This window comes from Kryptolebias marmoratus, linkage group LG24 (assembly GCF_001649575.2).
Source record: "Kryptolebias marmoratus isolate JLee-2015 linkage group LG24, ASM164957v2, whole genome shotgun sequence".
Taxonomy (NCBI): domain Eukaryota; kingdom Metazoa; phylum Chordata; class Actinopteri; order Cyprinodontiformes; family Rivulidae; genus Kryptolebias; species Kryptolebias marmoratus.
This window is the reverse complement of record NC_051453.1, coordinates 7,660,076-7,677,832: the sequence shown is the minus strand read 5'-3', so window position 1 is coordinate 7,677,832 and position 17,757 is coordinate 7,660,076. Positions and strand designations below refer to the sequence as shown.

The 17,757-nt window shown below is 36.8% G+C and overlaps 2 protein-coding genes across 3 annotated transcripts; both read left to right on the top strand.

The window, feature by feature from the left end:
• Window positions 1–9,457, top strand: alpi.1 (alkaline phosphatase, intestinal, tandem duplicate 1). 2 transcript variants are annotated; one of them, XM_017413323.3, is made up of 11 exons: window positions 1–194; window positions 770–895; window positions 2,761–2,876; window positions 4,600–4,774; window positions 5,149–5,321; window positions 6,157–6,291; window positions 6,386–6,461; window positions 6,903–7,037; window positions 7,157–7,348; window positions 7,560–7,676; window positions 8,784–9,457. In XM_017413323.3, exons 1-11 carry the CDS (start codon window positions 101–103, stop codon window positions 9,068–9,070), a joined length of 1,626 nt encoding a protein of 541 aa, XP_017268812.1. In that variant the 5' UTR covers window positions 1–100; the 3' UTR covers window positions 9,071–9,457. The 2 variants fall into 2 exon arrangements, with proteins under 2 accessions (XP_017268812.1, XP_017268813.1); XM_017413324.3 differs by lacking the exon at window positions 1–194 and adding an exon at window positions 226–343.
• A 1,908-nt stretch (window positions 9,458–11,365) lies between these two features.
• Window positions 11,366–17,757, top strand: alpi.2 (alkaline phosphatase, intestinal, tandem duplicate 2). The gene is made up of 11 exons (XM_017413303.2): window positions 11,366–11,492; window positions 11,981–12,097; window positions 12,755–12,870; window positions 13,969–14,143; window positions 14,359–14,531; window positions 14,775–14,900; window positions 15,042–15,111; window positions 15,217–15,351; window positions 15,717–15,908; window positions 16,025–16,141; window positions 17,234–17,757. The coding sequence occupies exons 1-11, from the start codon at window positions 11,381–11,383 to the stop codon at window positions 17,491–17,493; spliced, it is 1,593 nt and encodes a 530-aa protein (XP_017268792.1). The 5' UTR covers window positions 11,366–11,380; the 3' UTR covers window positions 17,494–17,757.

Below are 17,757 nucleotides of genomic sequence, written 5' to 3'. Positions count from 1 at the left end.
GTCTCAGCAGCCACACACACTCACTGCCTGTGCCTCTGCCTTTTGGTCTCATTGCTGCAGCTGGTCATCCTCTCCAGCCGTCAGGTTGTGTGGATAAAGGATGCAAATGGCATATTGCAGTGCCACAAGTCTTCAGGTTATCCTTCTGGGCCCCATCCTGATGGCTGTAGGCCTGGCCACTATGGACAACCAAGGTGAGGAGACAACAAAGATGGGATATAATTAGCACTTTGTGGGCAGACTAATGTACATCAGCAGGTAACCTCAACCTGGAAAGTCTGACTGTGTAAGCACAGACTGCTGAGGAGAACTTGAACTGCACTGATGCATGATCACAACTCAGGTTTGTGAATGGCATGGAAAGTTTCTGCAGATGAGCAAAACCTGTGTCAGTATATTTTTGCCTGTGTCAACCTGTGACTGCAAAATGTTTACTTGGATGTTTGTCTTTTCAGTTTTTCCATTTCTCTCTATTTTCCCCCCTTTTTTTCTGAAAAAATGCTCCTAATTTTTACTTAGCTAAGGATAAATTGACAAACGTCAGTGTCTTGATACGTTATGTCACTTTGTAACTGCTGTTCTTGTTTATCTAAATGTAAAATGTAAGTCAAAGTGGCAGTGAAGGCTTAAAATAGAAGTGTGCAAACATTTTTGTAGTAGATTTCAAGTGAGTTTAATCTTTGCCATCAAAATTTCTAAGTTTTGGACTTATCCACAATGTGCATGCACTTCATTCATCCCTGTCTGTGTGTTTGTTTATTTGGATCAGTGCTACATGAACTTGAGAAGGAGCCATCCTACTGGGACACACAAGCAAAGGTGGCACTGGATGCTGCACTGAAACTCCGACCTCAAGAGCACCGAGCTAAGAACATCATCCTTTTTCTTGGTGATGGTAGGTTTTGAAGTCATCCTGATAATAGTGAGTGCTGAAGCAATACCATTCTTCATTAATGGTACAAACAGTTCAGAATGCAAAGCAGGACAAGTGTATTTAAGGTTTTTGCTATGCTTACATGCTTAGGTAGTGGTATGGGCTGTGGGAAGAATAAAGCTGTAAAAAATGACATCTGGTAGGGTATCCCAAAAACAGTATGAAATAACAAATGTAGGGTGGTGTTATGGTCATCTGTTAAATCAGAAGACATTTATCAATAACAAAACATTTCTACTAAAGTACAGTTATATAATTTATTTATGTACATGACATTTATTTATTTAACCAGGCAAATCCCATTGAGATCTCAGATCTCTTTTCCAAGGGAGGCCTGGAGGCAGCCCAAAAACATGCATGTTTTTAGAAAACCCACACAAACTCCACACAGAAAGACCACTGGTACAATCCGGGGCTTGAACCCAGGACCTTCTTGCTGTGAGACAACAGTGTTAACCACTAATCCATCATGCTGATGTAGGTTTCCCTTGCAAATGTAGCTAGCCTCCAAGGTATTCTAAACAGCTTTAAAAATATATATATATTGTTACATGAACATTCTGCAATTTATATTAGATAACGTTTGATGCAGTTATTTAGTCAGAATACATTTGACTAATCAAAACATAAACAATACTTTAAAATAAAGCTTGAGAACATTCTTTTCTTTTGAGTCAGGTCAGGCCTTTAATTGTGGTGCAAGTGTTTACCACTGCAGCCAGTTTTGACTTCATGAAAATGTTTGATTGCACGATGTCTAAGAGGAGAAACTGCAATGATCTTTTTCGCAGTTTTAACTTGTAGTAGCACAAAGAAGACACTTTTGCAAGCAATAAAGTTGCACTAAGTGAGAGAAAAGTGTGTCTGTTTTGAATTCAGTATGACACTGACTTTAAAATTGGGTGAAAATAAGTTTTATTCTGAATATTTTAAATACAACCCAAGCATTTGAGTGCTGAAGGGGTTGTTCTCTTTGAAACAAATTCACCCTCATCACAATAAGATTGCAATCTCACTAAATTTATTGATTTGGTTGCCTTCCTTAGAAAGATTTGTAATGCATTTTTATTACATGTGCCATAAAATACTTTATTTGTTGTTGTTGAAAATCTTCTTTGTTGACACATTGCTTCATTTATTGGTACCATTAACGGCTGATTGGCTGTTCTGTGTTTTAAATGTGAGAACAACAGCACCATCAAAGTCCTGGCAAACATTTTCTGCTTTGCCTGTGCTGTGCATCTCTCAACTTTTAAGTAACTTAAAAATAAAGTTGCCCCATAAAGTCTTCAGTGCACCTTTGTCATCGTTGTTTCTATCACCACTTGAAATCACCCTTGAAATAATAAGTCATTTTGGAGGTTTTGTATCATCTTGCACTGCAATGCCTGTAGAAATAGTGACACCCAGAGGGAGACAGTTTACATCTGGATTAGATAAAAGTTCTATAGTGTTATATTTACAGCGAATGAGGCATTAGGAGAAGCTGTTTAAAGGCAGAAAGATTAAAGAATTGTTTTCCAGTGAACTACTACGGTATCTGTTTCAAATTAAGCTTACTTAGTCACATTTGTGGGTGGTCGGTGTTGAGTTTTCTTTGTGCATCTCTCCAGTCTGCCTTGCACAAGAGTCTGTCAGTTTTACGGCTGTGATTTTTTTAAGTTAAATTCATCACAGCTGTTATTTTTTTTCAACTAAGACTTTTAAAGCCACGGACAAAGTCCAAGAGATAAAATACATTATTAATTGCAAAATTCATGATTCATTTTGCAGTAGACTGACATTAGAAGCTAGGGAAAGTAAATGACTCTGATTTTTCTTGGCAGGAATGGGTGTGTCCACAGTTTCAGCTGCACGAATCCTGCGAGGTCAGATGGAGGGTGGGTTGGGGGAAGAAACACTGCTGGCCATGGACACCTTTCCATATGTGGCCCTCTCCAAGGTGACGATACAACACTACTGGTGCTTTTTTAAATCTCAAATTTAAACAGAGTTGATGCAGGGTGGCAGTAGGTGTTTAATCAGGCCAGTGAAGCTGACTGAGCAGTCAGTTTCAGATTATTATTTTTGGGTATGGAAGGGTAGAATGGTGGAAGAAGGCCTTTGTGAACGCCAAGGAACAAGCTACAAAGGATAAAATAGAGAAAAGAAAATTGCAGCAGTGGGGGAAATGTGTAGCAACAGTGAACTTGAATGAAAACACAAATACAAATGGCACCGTTCTAGTCCTTTTTTAGAAACTAAAATATTTACTAATGATAACTTTTCACTATTCCCCTCTCCAGAAACCGAGCACTTTTTACATTCAGATCGTACAAACATCTAACAGAATGAATGGATTAAATGCTACTGTTATTATATATGCATATAAATCTTTGAACGAGTCTGTGGCTTATGGTCACTTGGCGAATTACCACAATGCAACACACAGGAAAAAGACGTTGTTAGGGGAAAAAGACAGAAAGATGCTATCCAGATGAGCTCTCCAACTTAAAGACGAGTGGATTAGAGGTTTTTCTACGTGTTCATTTTCCTCTTGTTTTCCACTAACATGCTGCATCTTGTTTCATAATATCCCCCTGTAGCCTACGGTCCTAAACCACAGAGTGAAAAAAGACTTAAAAGATTTGATTAAAGTCCATACTTTATCTAAATTACTGACAATAAGATATAAACAGTGAACATAGATTTAGGGTCTCATGCAGCTTTCTGAGCAATCATAAGCCCTAAATTATTGTTACTTGAGTGATGTCAAGAGGCTGAGTCTGTACTTATTATTTGTGGTCTTTGTGTCTCAACCTGTCATTAGGACAGAGCTTATACATTATTAAAAAAAAAAGTTTTATATAGTGTTTTAGTTAGCTAGACCTTGGAAACCATTCTCTGTGAAGACAGAACATCTTAACAGCCACTTGCCTTGTACTTTTACCCCATCCTCATACCTACTGACGCAGTACACTACAAACCACACTAAGGCAGTAAAATAGCACACCAGAAGCTTCATGTGCAAATAAAGGGCACACAAAAAGTATTCAAAAAGTGTGCTATTTATGTATATTGCCATGACTTTATACTTTGAAGTGAAATATCAAACCTGCTTTACTTATTAAGAATTATTAGGCTAGAACAGTGGTGCCTAATCCTGGTCATTGAGGGCTTCTGTCCTGCATGCTTTAGTTGTTCCCTTGTTTTTCAGCATGTCTTCAAGTACTGATCAAAATTTTCGACGTTTTGCTGCTTTGTCACATCTGACTTGAATGAACGACTGATTAACAGGCTTCTGCAGAACTTAAAGACCCGCTGAAGAGCAGAGGTCAAGACTAAAACCTGCATGATAGTGTTCCTCTAGGACAAGGATTAATAAGCTCTGGGTTAGAATACTGAATAAATTCAACAGAAAATGAGTGAAAAATCAGCCAAAGAAAAAAAATGGCACAGTATTTTCAAATAAATGAAGTTGATGAGACAAAGCATATTTTTGATGAGCATAAATGGTGGAACAATTGGTTTGTTTTTTTCTGTTCCATACTTCCCTAACATTTTTTTAAATGGGTGTTGCAAAAAACAAATCAAAGGATGTGCAAAATGTGAAGAAATCTGAGACAGAACCCTTCATATCTTTATTATCAGTCTTATAATTAACTGTGTTTTTGTTCTTTTTCCAGACCTACAGCGTGGATAAGCAGGTAGCAGACAGCGCCAGCACAGCTACAGCCTATCACTGCGGGGTGAAAGCCAATGCTAAGACAATAGGACTCAGTGCTAAAGCAGTGGCCTATGAGTGCAACACCACCTTTGGCAACGAGGTGTACTCAGTGCTGCGGCGTGCTAAAGCACAGGGTAAGTACGAGTGATGACTGAGAGCAATGGGCGTGCTGAGTAATGATGGAAAGTTCAACCAGTTGAAACTGTATTCTTATCTTAAAACATAATGAGCATAAAATGTGTGGAGCTAAAGAATCATCTGATAAGGATGGTGTTGCAAATTGTGTTTCAATGTTCAGAAAACACTGAATCATGTGATCCTGCCTGTGGTGATAGTCATTTCCCTGCAAGGATTTTTGCATTGGATAAACCTTCTGAGCTTCAAGACATGTAGCATATATATATATATATATATATATATATATATGTATATATATATATATATATATGTATGTACTGTATGACAAAAAGCTGTGGCTCTTATGTGAGTGTGTCTCTGTGTTGTCCAGGTAAATCAGTGGGAATAGTGACCACCACCCGTGTCCAGCATGCCTCTCCAGCTGCTGCCTATGCCCACTCTGTCAGTCGCAGCTGGTACAGTGACGCAGATCTTCCCTCCAGCGCCCACACACACGGATGTGTTGATATCGCCACTCAACTGGTCACCAACTTTGACATTGATGTATGAAAAAAAAAACTATTATTGTTGGGCAGATTTTTAGATCACAACAACTAAGCTTTCTGATTATATAGTTATAGTGACATTTATATCAAAAGATATGTCGCTTAACACACAATTGAAATACAGTTTATGTCCTGTCACACTGTTTTTTTATTACCTTTATTATGCTGATAAGGAGTGTTGCAATATATTCTTGCAGTAAGTTACTCAGTAGAGATTGTTCATTAGAATATGACTCACATTTCTAAAGTAACATAACTGTTCAAGGACAATTATATTGCAAGGCAGCTTAGAAAACATCGCTAAACTATATCAAGCTTCAACTTAATGTGTTTTTCATATTTAATTTATAGAAAACAACAACAAACAGGTAAAATGATGCAGACTGTAATTTCAATCAAATTTAATGCATTACATTAAAAATGCATTTTATAAAATTACATACTAGAAAATATTCATGAAATACGCTAATAAATCCGTTATATGAATACATATGATTTGCAATCAAATAAATCACAGAGGTTTATTAGCATATTGTTGCAGAACTATTTGTAAATAACCTAATTATCAATTGATGAGGAGCAGCTTTTTAACTTCATGAACCACACAGCTTATTGCAACACACATTTCTTTATTTTAACCCACTACACTATTGCTCTCAAGAGTGGCACACCTAGGGCAAAGCTTAATTTATGTTCTGAAAAAATAAATAAATAATGCATTTTCTTCCTTTAAAATCACACCTCATCTTTTACACTTGTCTCAGAAATTGTATGTATCGTTTCACTGCAGGCATCAAACACTACAACAATATTCTTTTCAATGTCTTTTTAAGGTGATTCTGGGTGGAGGCAGGATGTACATGACACCCAAAGGCTCCCCAGACCCCGAGTATCCAACCTCCACCTCTCGGAAGGGGAGCCGCAAGGACAAGAAAAACCTCATTGAAGTGTGGCTGAAGGCCAAACCGGTGGGGTTATTTACCCTCATCCTGAAATATTACATAATAATTTTTAAGATTTCTGCTATAGACAGATTTACGTGACTTTCTATTTGTGTTTCAGAACAAAAAGTCACACTATGTTTGGCACAAGACGGAGTTTGATGAGATAAATGTTAAAACTACTGACCGTCTTATGGGTGAGTATACAGTTGTCAACAAAAAAAAAACAATATTTATCTGTTAAAAAATCATAGGGTTAGAAACTAAAAGTAATGAGAGATGATTGTCTTTCATCTTTACAAATGAGTCAAAAGGTCATGACAATGCTTTATCTTTATTTACTATTAACTGTATTATCAACCTCTACTATAAAGACGAGAGATAAAGACTCACAGATGTGTTCTTTACTCTGAAGATACATATAATCACAATACAGCCTTTATCATTCTGCTATCATCTTGTCAAGTGATATACGTAGTATTTATTCCTTCTTCAACTGTATTTCTACTGTTTAAAGCATTTTTTCTGTTTTTAAATTCTATGAGCTCTCATGCTTTTTGTAATTTGTGATTATGTAGCTCCCCAGCGCTATCTGCAGCCTAATATTTAGTCTAGTATTTTTCTTTCTGTGGTTCCAGGTCTTTTTGAGCCCAAGGACATGAAGTTCGAAGTTTTTCGAAATGATACGCGCGATCCATCCATTGTGGAGATGACAGAAAAAGCCATTCAAATCCTCAGGAAGAATCCAAAAGGATACTTTTTGTTTGTAGAAGATGAGTATTGAAAAGTATTTTTGCACAGCCTTAAAAGGAAAACATACCTATTTGCTAAGAGTACTGATCTCTGATGTTTTGCGCTTTATGTAACGGTCTGTTTTTTTATGCTGTTGTACGGGGGAGAATTGATCATGGCCACCATGACGGCACTGCCAAACTGGCCCTAACTGAAGCTGTGATGTTTGATCATGCCATTCAGCAAGCTGCACGACTCACCAGAGAGTCTGACACCCTGACCGTGGTGACTGCTGACCACTCTCATGTCTTTACCTTTGGTGGTAACACACCTCGAGGGAATCCCATCTTTGGTATGATACAAAACACAAACACTAATGCTGTTCAAAGTAAAAGTAGTAAAAAATCAGACTCGCAAAGTGTATTTGAGCTAATGTGTAGCTAAATAAGAAAATTTGCTATAATGTTAAATTTTTCATGTTAACTGCTTGTTAGCATCTTTTGCCTTTACGTAAGAATCCTGCTCATGACTTATATTACTAACATTCCCGTACCATTATTCAGGTCTGGCGCCAAAGAAAGCCGATGACGAAATGCCTTTCACCAGCATCCTTTACGCCAACGGCCCTGGTTATGTGCACATAAATGGAACCAGAGAGAACATCACAATGTTGAATTACTGTGAGTACAAACTAATGTTTTTCAGATGCATGAGCTCCTCCGTGCTGATGTGCATACAGACAGATTTAACTGATGTGGTTATGGCTGACTCATGCCTTTGTTAGTCTGTGACAGCAAAGAAGAAACATGTTGTTTATGGGAGACACGGTCCTGCCATTTGTTTTGTTTTCTCCAGAAAAACCCACTGGGTTCATGCAACTGCTTTTTGAAGGCATTTGTGTCTTTTTGTGAAAAACTGGACTTCCTTTTCCTCTAGTTTTTCATTATTCACCTTCCAGTATTAATGCAAAGACATTGAATGACTAGGTATACCAAAAGCTGAAAATAACTGCTCTTAAAAAAGTCCATGAATTACCTTTTTTAAACTCATTTTTTTAATGGATTGGCATTATGTCTTGGAACTGGAAGCTATATTTCATAAGTATACACTCAACCCATCTGGCACTTTAAGGGATTTGTTTTGTAAAATGTATCCATCTGGAGAGGCATAAAGCGCTGCAAAAGTCGGCGTCTGTGCTCTGATGAATGATATGAGACCAGAAAACAACTGCAACATTTACAAAGTAAAAGCATTAGAGAGGAAAACTTTCCAAGACACGTTTGCAACAATTTTCTAACATCACGGGAAATATTCTTTATCTAGAGCACAGAAAACATTGCCATGTTTTTATCTCAATAAATTCAAAACACTTTATCTCACTTGCTGTGCTTGTTTTTCCTAAAAAGTCAAGCACTTTTTTCTGTAATATCTATAGAAAAAAACCTTCAATAGGTTTTAAGAACGTCAATTGCAGTTCTGTAAAACACAATCTTATGAGCCAAACAACCAAAAAGAAAAAAGAAAAAAAAACATGCATGGGGGAAATGTAATCACGTTATCTGTGTAATCGTGTAATATTTGGAGTAGTAACATTAAAGAGCATAAAAAGTGGAAGTAGCAAAGAAAGGGCACATTTTTTTGTAGTAATACAATCCAGTTCAAAAGTTCAAATATCTTATTAAATATTCTATTAAATTGGTGATGTCTTTGAGTAAGGCTTATTTATACTGACATTTTCTTTTTAGTATTATAGTTTCTCTCTGTTCTTCAACTGTCCTTCTTTGTAGATGATGAGGTGTACATGCAGCAGGCTGCTGTCCCGTTGGATGCTGAGACTCATGGAGGAGAGGATGTAGCCATCTACGCCAAAGGCCCGATGGCTCACCTATTCCATGGGGTGAAGGAGCAGAATTACGTAGCACACGTCATGGCCTACGCCGCCTGTTTGGAGCCATACAGAAAGTGCCCTCCTCACCCTCACCCACACCCACACAGCCACTCAGCAACAAGCTGTGTGAACACACATTTAGGCTTTCTAATTAGCATGCTTGGACTGCTTTTGCTTTTTAGATGACGCCCCGCCCCCCCAGCAAACACACACACCTCAACACACATTTATACTGTTACTTTATATGCATGGAATAGCACAGACTATGCAGTAAATATTTGTTGTATAGTATGTGCACACATGCACTGGATGAGTGCAGGCTGGCAAACCAGAATGCAGGGATAAACATTGACAGTACTGTATTCGTTACCAAAAAACAACATAAATGCTAAATGTAAGCTTAAACATGTTTGAAAAGGTAAGCACTGATGGTTAGTACACATGCAAACATTCACAGATTAACAGTTATTCACCTGTGAGAAGTTCTTCAAAACAAAAAAAAAACATATTTTTTGAATTACACAGCCAGTAACTCTGATTATTTCTTTTAAACAACTTTAATGAGACAACAAACTTGCACTAACTTGTCGTTTCCCCATTTAGTGAGCTTTTTATTGTTGTTCTTTTTTTCTTAAGTTATATTAAGTCACTGTTAGCACAGCCTACTCAGAGGTGTCACAGACATACACAAAGTTGCAGTTGACTTTGTCTACATTAAACTGAACATTGGCCTAAAATAGCTTGAAGCAAACAAGCAGGCTGGGGGAAAGTCGCTGTCCAGTGTTTGGACTCTGTGGCAGGACAGTGGTGCTTGGCTATGACTACAAATGGAAAAACTGAGTCAATAATAGTAAAGTAAACATGACCTATGAACTGTTATGTCTCTGCTATATTATTAAATGACCTTTCTCAAGTTCATAGAGGCTCTTTTTCTCTGTCTTACACAAATAAAGAACAGTTTTTTTGCTTTGTTTTTAAATCTATCTATCATAATCTGAAATGTCTGATGTACTGTATGTGTGTTCAAATTGTAAATGAAAACATTTTGTAAGTTAAATGTAATTTGAATGTATTTTTATACTTCTTTTTTTTTTTCAAGTTTATAGGTATAAACATTTAGCTTTCTGACTGAGTCTCTTCTTTTTTATCTAATATCTCGAGGGAACATCCAGTTTTGGATTTCTCTGTTTAGAATAGGATTAATGGGTCTGATTTTTGATGCATTTCTTAAAGTTTGTTCCCTTCTGTTGGAAAATAAACTCAGCAGGGCTTAGTGGAGTTTTGTCAAATGTAATAATTACAACAAAGCCAAGCATTTGGCCTCCTAAGTGTTACTATTACGTCTAGATTGTGATTTAAGAGGAAACTTGGCAAGTCGTGGTCAGTCATGGTCCAACTATAACTATACACATGTGACAAAATACAAAAAATTTCACATGAACCACATTTGTACACAAAGCAACTAATGAAAGCAACGTGGCAGTTTAAAAAGACAGCCTTTCAAATGTCATACTTTATTATTATTATTATTATTTTAATTTAAGGTTTGAACTGAAGGCATTTGGACTCTCTTTGTTCTCAAAGCCTCCCACATGAAATGACTTCATCAGAGCAAACCAAACTTTAACCTGGACGAGCGAGAATCTACACCTGCGAAGTTCTAAATGCTTTAAAAAAAAGACAAAAAAACCCCCAAACAAAATAACTAAATCCGTCACTTGCCTGTTTGAAGTACACAGAAACCTGTACAAGAGTGCTGAAGTTTTCTAACTGAACTGCTGAAAATCATCTCATGGAAAGACGCACGCAGAAATAGTTGTTTAGTACAAAAATCTTGTTTCAGTCAGGTGAAGATTAACTGAATTGATCAGTAAAAGTGCTGTCTAGTTCAGAACTGTACAAAACAGCATTTATCATTAGCCTACCAAACTACAGTGTTTCATAGTAACTGTAAAAACATAATGATTAATAATGGTTAACCCTAACACTAACCCTAGAACAGATATGCATGCACATAAAAACAGATAATAGGTTTATTGTATCATATTTAGGTTTAATGATTAATACATTCTATCTTACATGCTCATGTTATCCATTTGTGTCAGAAAAATTAATGTTTTTTAGACTTCCAAGTGTCCTAAATACACTTTTTATGAAAATTAACATATAGTTACAAAGGAAAACATGAATATAGTACATTTAAATGTTGTTAGTAGAACATTGGGACTTTAATGAACAAAGAGTGTGAGGCATCTGCCTGCAAATTTTGCCATCTACTGAGTGCCGACTAACCATAAAGGCCACCATTATTTGCATAAATTGCATTGGATTAGCACATTGAGAACTTAGAGCCTAAATTTTGAAATATCTATGCTCAAATCTTCACATATTCTGTTTGAATGTGCATGTGTTTCTTTGTTGTGTATAATTTGGCCCTATACGATTATGTGCACTTTGCTCCTGCTGCAGCTATAAATGGTACCCGGGTAAGTGGACATGTACAGTTTGGTAGATTCACATGTAAGCAGCACAATGGCAAAGACACATAAGCTCATTTTTACTGGATTATTAATTTTTATCTCAGCACAGTGGACTTCGTGCGCATCAGGTAAGAATCCTCATCTTGTTCAATAACTGCTTCTTTCAGATGGTATGGAGATTTTTAAGACAATACAAATAGTGTATATATATCTATATCTATCTATCTATCTATCTATCTATCTATCTATCTATCTATCTATCTATCTATCTATCTATCTATCTATCTATCTATCTATCTATCTATCTATCTATCTATCTATCTATCTATCTATCTATCTATCTATCTATCTATCTATCTATCTATCTATCTATCTATATATATATATATATATTATTAAGTGACTGTGGTGAAAAATGTAACTTCTAATTTGCCATTTTTTACTGCTTCTCTTTTTTGCTCCTAATAATACTCCTTATATTGTTCTTGCTACTATACATTTGTTTATGTAACTGACTGGGAACTTTACTTTTCTTTACCCTCACATGGACGGCTCATGTACACTGCATGTGTTCTATCTGGTTGTCAACATCTTGATGCATTTGTCTTGCTCTTAGAGGAAGAGCTCCATGCTAGTTACTGGAACAACAAAGGGAAGCAGGCTCTTCATTCTGCTCTGAATGTTCAGCGTAGTCTGAACCGAGCCAAAAACCTCATTCTTTTCCTGGGGGATGGTGAGTCTGTACGATCATCAGAGTAATTTCTTTCACTTGTCAAGTGTTTACGTCAGTTCATTTAGTCACAGAAAAAAAAGGTGTAAGGCTGAAGCAATTTAACCCCCAATATTAGGCATCTATAGAGTGGTGAAGCATGAAAAAACAAAGTGAATTAAAAAGAAAAAAAAGGAATAGAGACACTTCTTTGATAAACATTAGGAAAAACAAACAAAAATACCCTCATTTGACCAGTGCTCTGCACAAATTACAAATTTATGAGATAATTATGGAGGCATCCTCTCCCTCTAAACATGCTGAATGTAGCATGTTTCAGGTTTTATCAGTGTTGGGGATTAATCAGTAACATTTAATCACCCCATATTCCACATGTTTATGATGTTTATGACAATAAATCAAAGTTCTTGTGTAAATGACCAGATGGTTATACATCATCAAGGGGTTTGTCCTTAAACATGACCAGGTTTTAGTAATTTATAATTTGTTCAGCTTATTTCATACACTTATACAAAGTTATATATATATATATATATATATATATATAAACCAGCACAACTTCTGACAATGATTAATGGACAAATACTTCTCAATATTAATTAATATCTTGAGGTTCAGCTCATTAACATAGTTGTGACTTTTCTTTCCATATCCTTTCAGGTATGGGGGTATCAACAGTGACGGCTGCCAGGATCCTTAAAGGCCAGTTGGGGAAAAAATCCGGAGAGGAGAGCAGTTTAGTCATGGATACCTTCCCTCACCTGGCATTGTCAAAGGTCAGCACACTTTAACCCCTCAGATTGCTCAGTAGAAATGTCTTCAACTCTTAATGATTCCACACATGCAGGGAAGAAAATCATTAAACAGTGGTAACCATTAATTCTTGTGAGAAGAGCACACAGTGTGTCATAAGAAACTCTGGTAACACTATTTAATTTTTGTTGATGGACACACCAGTTATTCTATTACCATGTTAGAATGAAAGAAACCTTGGTAATAATAATAAGGTGTCTTACTATTTTTAATTTTTATTATATTTAATTTTGTGATGATCCTTCACACAGTTCTATGAGTTTGAGTTTTTTTTATCCAAGTTGTTGTTATTATTATTGTTGTTGCTGTTATTATTATTATTATACAATTAGTTGGATTTTTAACTGAAGCTCTTGACAGAATTTGTTTGACAGCTTGCCAAAAACTGCTTCCCTGCTAGAATTACAAAAAACCTGAAGGACAACAAAATTTACTATAATACAGCTTACTTTTTCCAATCATAAAAAAGCCTATTTTTTAAAAACATCCTAATTTTAGCTTTATTTATTTATTTACTCGACAGCAAAGATTCTTGAAGATTTTCCTGTTTCAGTATCATATGTCATTCAATGTCATTTAAATGTTATAGGTTATAGGTTATAGGATACTCAGATTCAAGGAACCAAATTGGACCACTATAGAAACTTCCTGGGCTGGTTTTTTGCAGAAAGCAAAACTGACAATATGATATGAAAAATAGAGAATCTAATGCAACTGAGTATAAAACAAGCAACAGTGACCAAAGAGAGGACATGGTTTTTGTAGTCGCTAAGAAACTATTGTTTCTCACCAAACACTTTAAATTAAGCATCACACCAAACAAGGCAACTAGACAGATTTAAGATATAAAATTTAAGGTATCACTATAAGTCTTCACAAATCCCTGCCTTTGAGGGCACCTCCATTCTAACTGGGTTAAAAATCTCAAATTTCCAAAGCTTGTAAGAGTTGATGATGGTACCTTTTTGGAAAGTCTGTGCCACTTTGTATTAATAAAAAGACAATTACTTTAGATAATAAATGATAATGCAGCTGTGGTTGTCTACGTTTGGTCCCTGCAGACATACAACGTAGATCAGCAGATGCCAGACAGCGCTGGCACAGCAACAGCATACTTATGTGGTGTAAAAGCCAACTATGGCACTGTGGGCGTCTCTGCTGCCACTCCAAGGAGTAATTGTAAAGCTGCTAGTGGCAATGAGGTTACATCTGTTCTGCACCGCGCCAAGAAAGCAGGTAGGCCCCCCATGGACAAAGCTTTGTCAACATACCTGAACCCCACTGTTCTGTGATTGTTCATCAGGAGTAGTTCCTCTGCAGGGAAAAACATATACTATGACAGCACAGATGGCGTTGAACGTTTACAATAAATTGACTCCATGGGCATTTTGCAAATTAGTTGGTACATATTTTTTTTGTTTCCATTTTAATGAAAGTCATATTTGTTTTAGGGAAATCAGTTGGAATTGTCACAACTACAAGAGTGCAGCATGCCTCTCCTGCAGCAAGCTACGCGCACTCTGCTGACAGAGGCTGGTATTCTGACTCTGATCTCACCTCTGAAGCTGCCCAAAACGGCTGCCGTGACATCGCCTATCAACTGGTTCACAACACGGAGATAGATGTAAGTCTTTTGATATAAATAGCTTTTTGGTCTTAAGTCAGGAAACCTTCTCAGTAAGACTTAAAATGTTATTCAAACCAATCCACTGTGTAGTTTTCTACAACTTCTATGTACTTGATTTTTAGTTCTTCATTTTGTTTATGTTCGTTGGAGGACAGTCTTTCACACAAACATGGTGTAAATGCAAAAGGATAGTGTACATATGAGATGAGAAGAAAACTTTTCCCGTCTGTTTCCAAACAGGTCATTCTTGGTGGAGGTCGTCAGTATATGTTTCCCAAAACCATAAAAGACCCAGAATATCCAGATAAGACAGGAGATCGAAATGATGGACAAAATCTTGTTGTAGAGTGGGCAAAAAACAAAACGGTAAATGCATTTGCATGCATATTCCTATTTAGAGTTTAAGTTAATGTTAATATCTCTTCTACTTCAACTTTTCTTGATTGAATACTGTACATGAGCATATTTTCAAATTTTTGCCTGTTTGTTGCTGTTCATGGACTACAGAAAGCTAAATATGTTTGGAACAAAAATGAATTTGATGCTGTTAATCCTCAACATACAGACTTCCTGCTGGGTAAGAAAAAGTGGTTTTGTTATCTTCTAACCAACAAGTTCACACACAGAAAACTGAAATTACAAAATTTAACACTTGGGCTTGTAAATCTTTTCTTGCATTTAGGTCTCTTTGAGCTCAAAGACTGCCGCTATGAGTTGGAGCGTGATCCGTCCATGGACCCTTCGCTTACAGAGATGACAGAAAAGGCAATTAGGATTCTTAGCAAGAATCCTAAGGGATTTTTCCTGTTTGTGGAAGATAAGTTTATCTCTACACACACGATCCTTGCCTTTTTTTGTTTTGTTTGTTTGGTTTTGTGCTGGTTTAGATTTTGTGAAAATATAAAATGCTGCTGGTGTTTCACGTGGTATTCCTTGGTTGTAGCAGTTTTGTCCTCTGAGTGCTACATTTTTTATGTCTTATTATTTGATTTAACTTTACATCAAATATTTTACACTTTTAAGTTGAACACAGCACTCCTTTAAAAATTACTTTTAAGTTAGAATTTTAGTAGTTTTGCTAAGGAACCTAATCAGTTCTTTTACACAAAAATAAGTTGTTTTTTTTCTGAAAAGGAGTGTTTGTGATGCCTTTTTGTCTGTGTCCCTGTTGTTGGACTTTAAGGGGTAGGATTGATCATGGTCACCATGCTGGGAATGCCAAAAAGGCTCTACATGAAGCTGTAGAGTTTGACAACGCAATTGGGAGAGCAGCTGAACTCACCAGTGAACTGGACACGCTGTCTGTTGTCACTGCTGACCACTCTCATGTCTTTGCTTTTGGAGGACATTCTGCCAGAGGAAACTCTGTTTTTGGTAAAATACACTTTGAGAAAACTGATTTTGGCTGACTGCAGAGAAAGCATGTGAAAGAAAGTAATTTAATGTCATGAGATTTTGAACTGAGCACCCGTGTGTTCTGTGATTCTTAGGGGTGTCTCGTGGATTGGCTGAAGACAGAAAGCACTTTACCACTGCTGTGTATGGAAACGGACCAGGATATCAGATCGCCAATGGAACGCGTCCTGATATGAATGAGTCAATTTCATGTAAGTGTATGCTGATTTTCTTTGTAAGGAAGTCATAATGTAACAGCTCCATCTAATGGCCCAACAGGACACCTTCTGCACACACCACCCCAAAGTAATGTCATGTCATAAAGGACCACAAAAGCTCTTAGGGCCATGTCTGTGGCAGATTGTTTAATAATAATAATAATAATAATAAATCCAATTTATACCGCACTTTTCATTAACAAAAATCTCAAAGTGCTACACAGTGCAATTAAAATCAAAGATAAAAAATCAGAGATAAAAACAACATCATAAAAAACATGTAGAAGCAGAATAGGCTTGCTTAAATAAAAAAGTCTTCAAGCCTCTTTTAAAATCAATCAATGGTTGGGGAGCTCTCAAATAATCTGGGAGAGAGTTCCAGAGCCGGGGGGCAGCGACAGCGAAAGCCCGATCTCCCATGGACCTCAATCTGGAGCGAGGAAGGTGAAGGAAGTTACAGTCTTGTGATCGTAGAGATCTGGTGGATGAATGAGGAATGAGAAGGTCCTTCAAATAATCCGGTGAGGTCCCATTTAAACACTGATGGGTGATGAGCGCGATTTTGTACTGAATCCTGCAGTTGATAGGAAGCCAGTGAAGATCATGCAGGAGAGGTGTAATATGGGCAGATTTGCGGGCCCTCAAAAGAATCCTGGCTGCACTGTTTTGAATGTATTGGAGCTTCTGAAGATGTTTTTTATGGATTCCAACAAACAGAGAGTTGCAATAATCGAGCCTGGAGGAGACAAATGCATGAACGAGAGTCTCAGCATCAGAAAAAGAAAGAAACAGACGAATTTTGGAGATATTACGAAGATGAAAGAAACAGATTTTAAACAGATGCTTAATGTGATTTTCAAATGTAAGTTGAGAGTCCAATCTAACTCCAAGATTTTCTTCTTTCTGTTTCTTGTTTACTTTCAAGATAACGTTGAAAGTAAACAAATTATTTTTTAATGACCCCGCCTTGGCGGAAGTTTGCCCTCTCCGAGTGCTTCTAGTTTTTAATGTATTTGTTTGTCTGCAAAAAATCTCTGATAAATCAAATAAATGTGTTCCTCATTTTCACATCTCATTTTCCAACAGCAACAAATGACTACCTTCAGCAGGCTCCTGTCCCCCTTGACTCAGAAACCCATGGTATAGAGGATGTGGCTATCTTCGCCAAAGGACCGATGTCACACCTTTTTCACGGAGTTCAGGAACAGAGCTACATTGCACATGTCATGGCTTATGCTGCCTGCATAGAACCCTATGAAAACTGCGCACTACCTGACCATGCAGGAGCATTTTACCCCAGCCTGCTCCTTCTTCTAATGGGCCTCCTCCTTACCCTCTCCGCCTGAGATTACACTCCCAGTATTTGGCCAAATGTTGGATTAACTGCTCAATCTTTCCCTATGGTTGAAATATAAATTGTTCTTAAAGAGTAAAGGAATTATTGCTAAAGAGTGAAGCATACATTATTCCTAAAAGTGCTGTAAAGAATTTAATTTACAAGTTTGACACTACTGTGCAGTGTGACTTTTAAGACTGTATTGAATTTATATGTTTAAAAAAGCTCTCACCTCACACGATTGTGTAAAGAGAATAAAGTAGATGGAAAAATA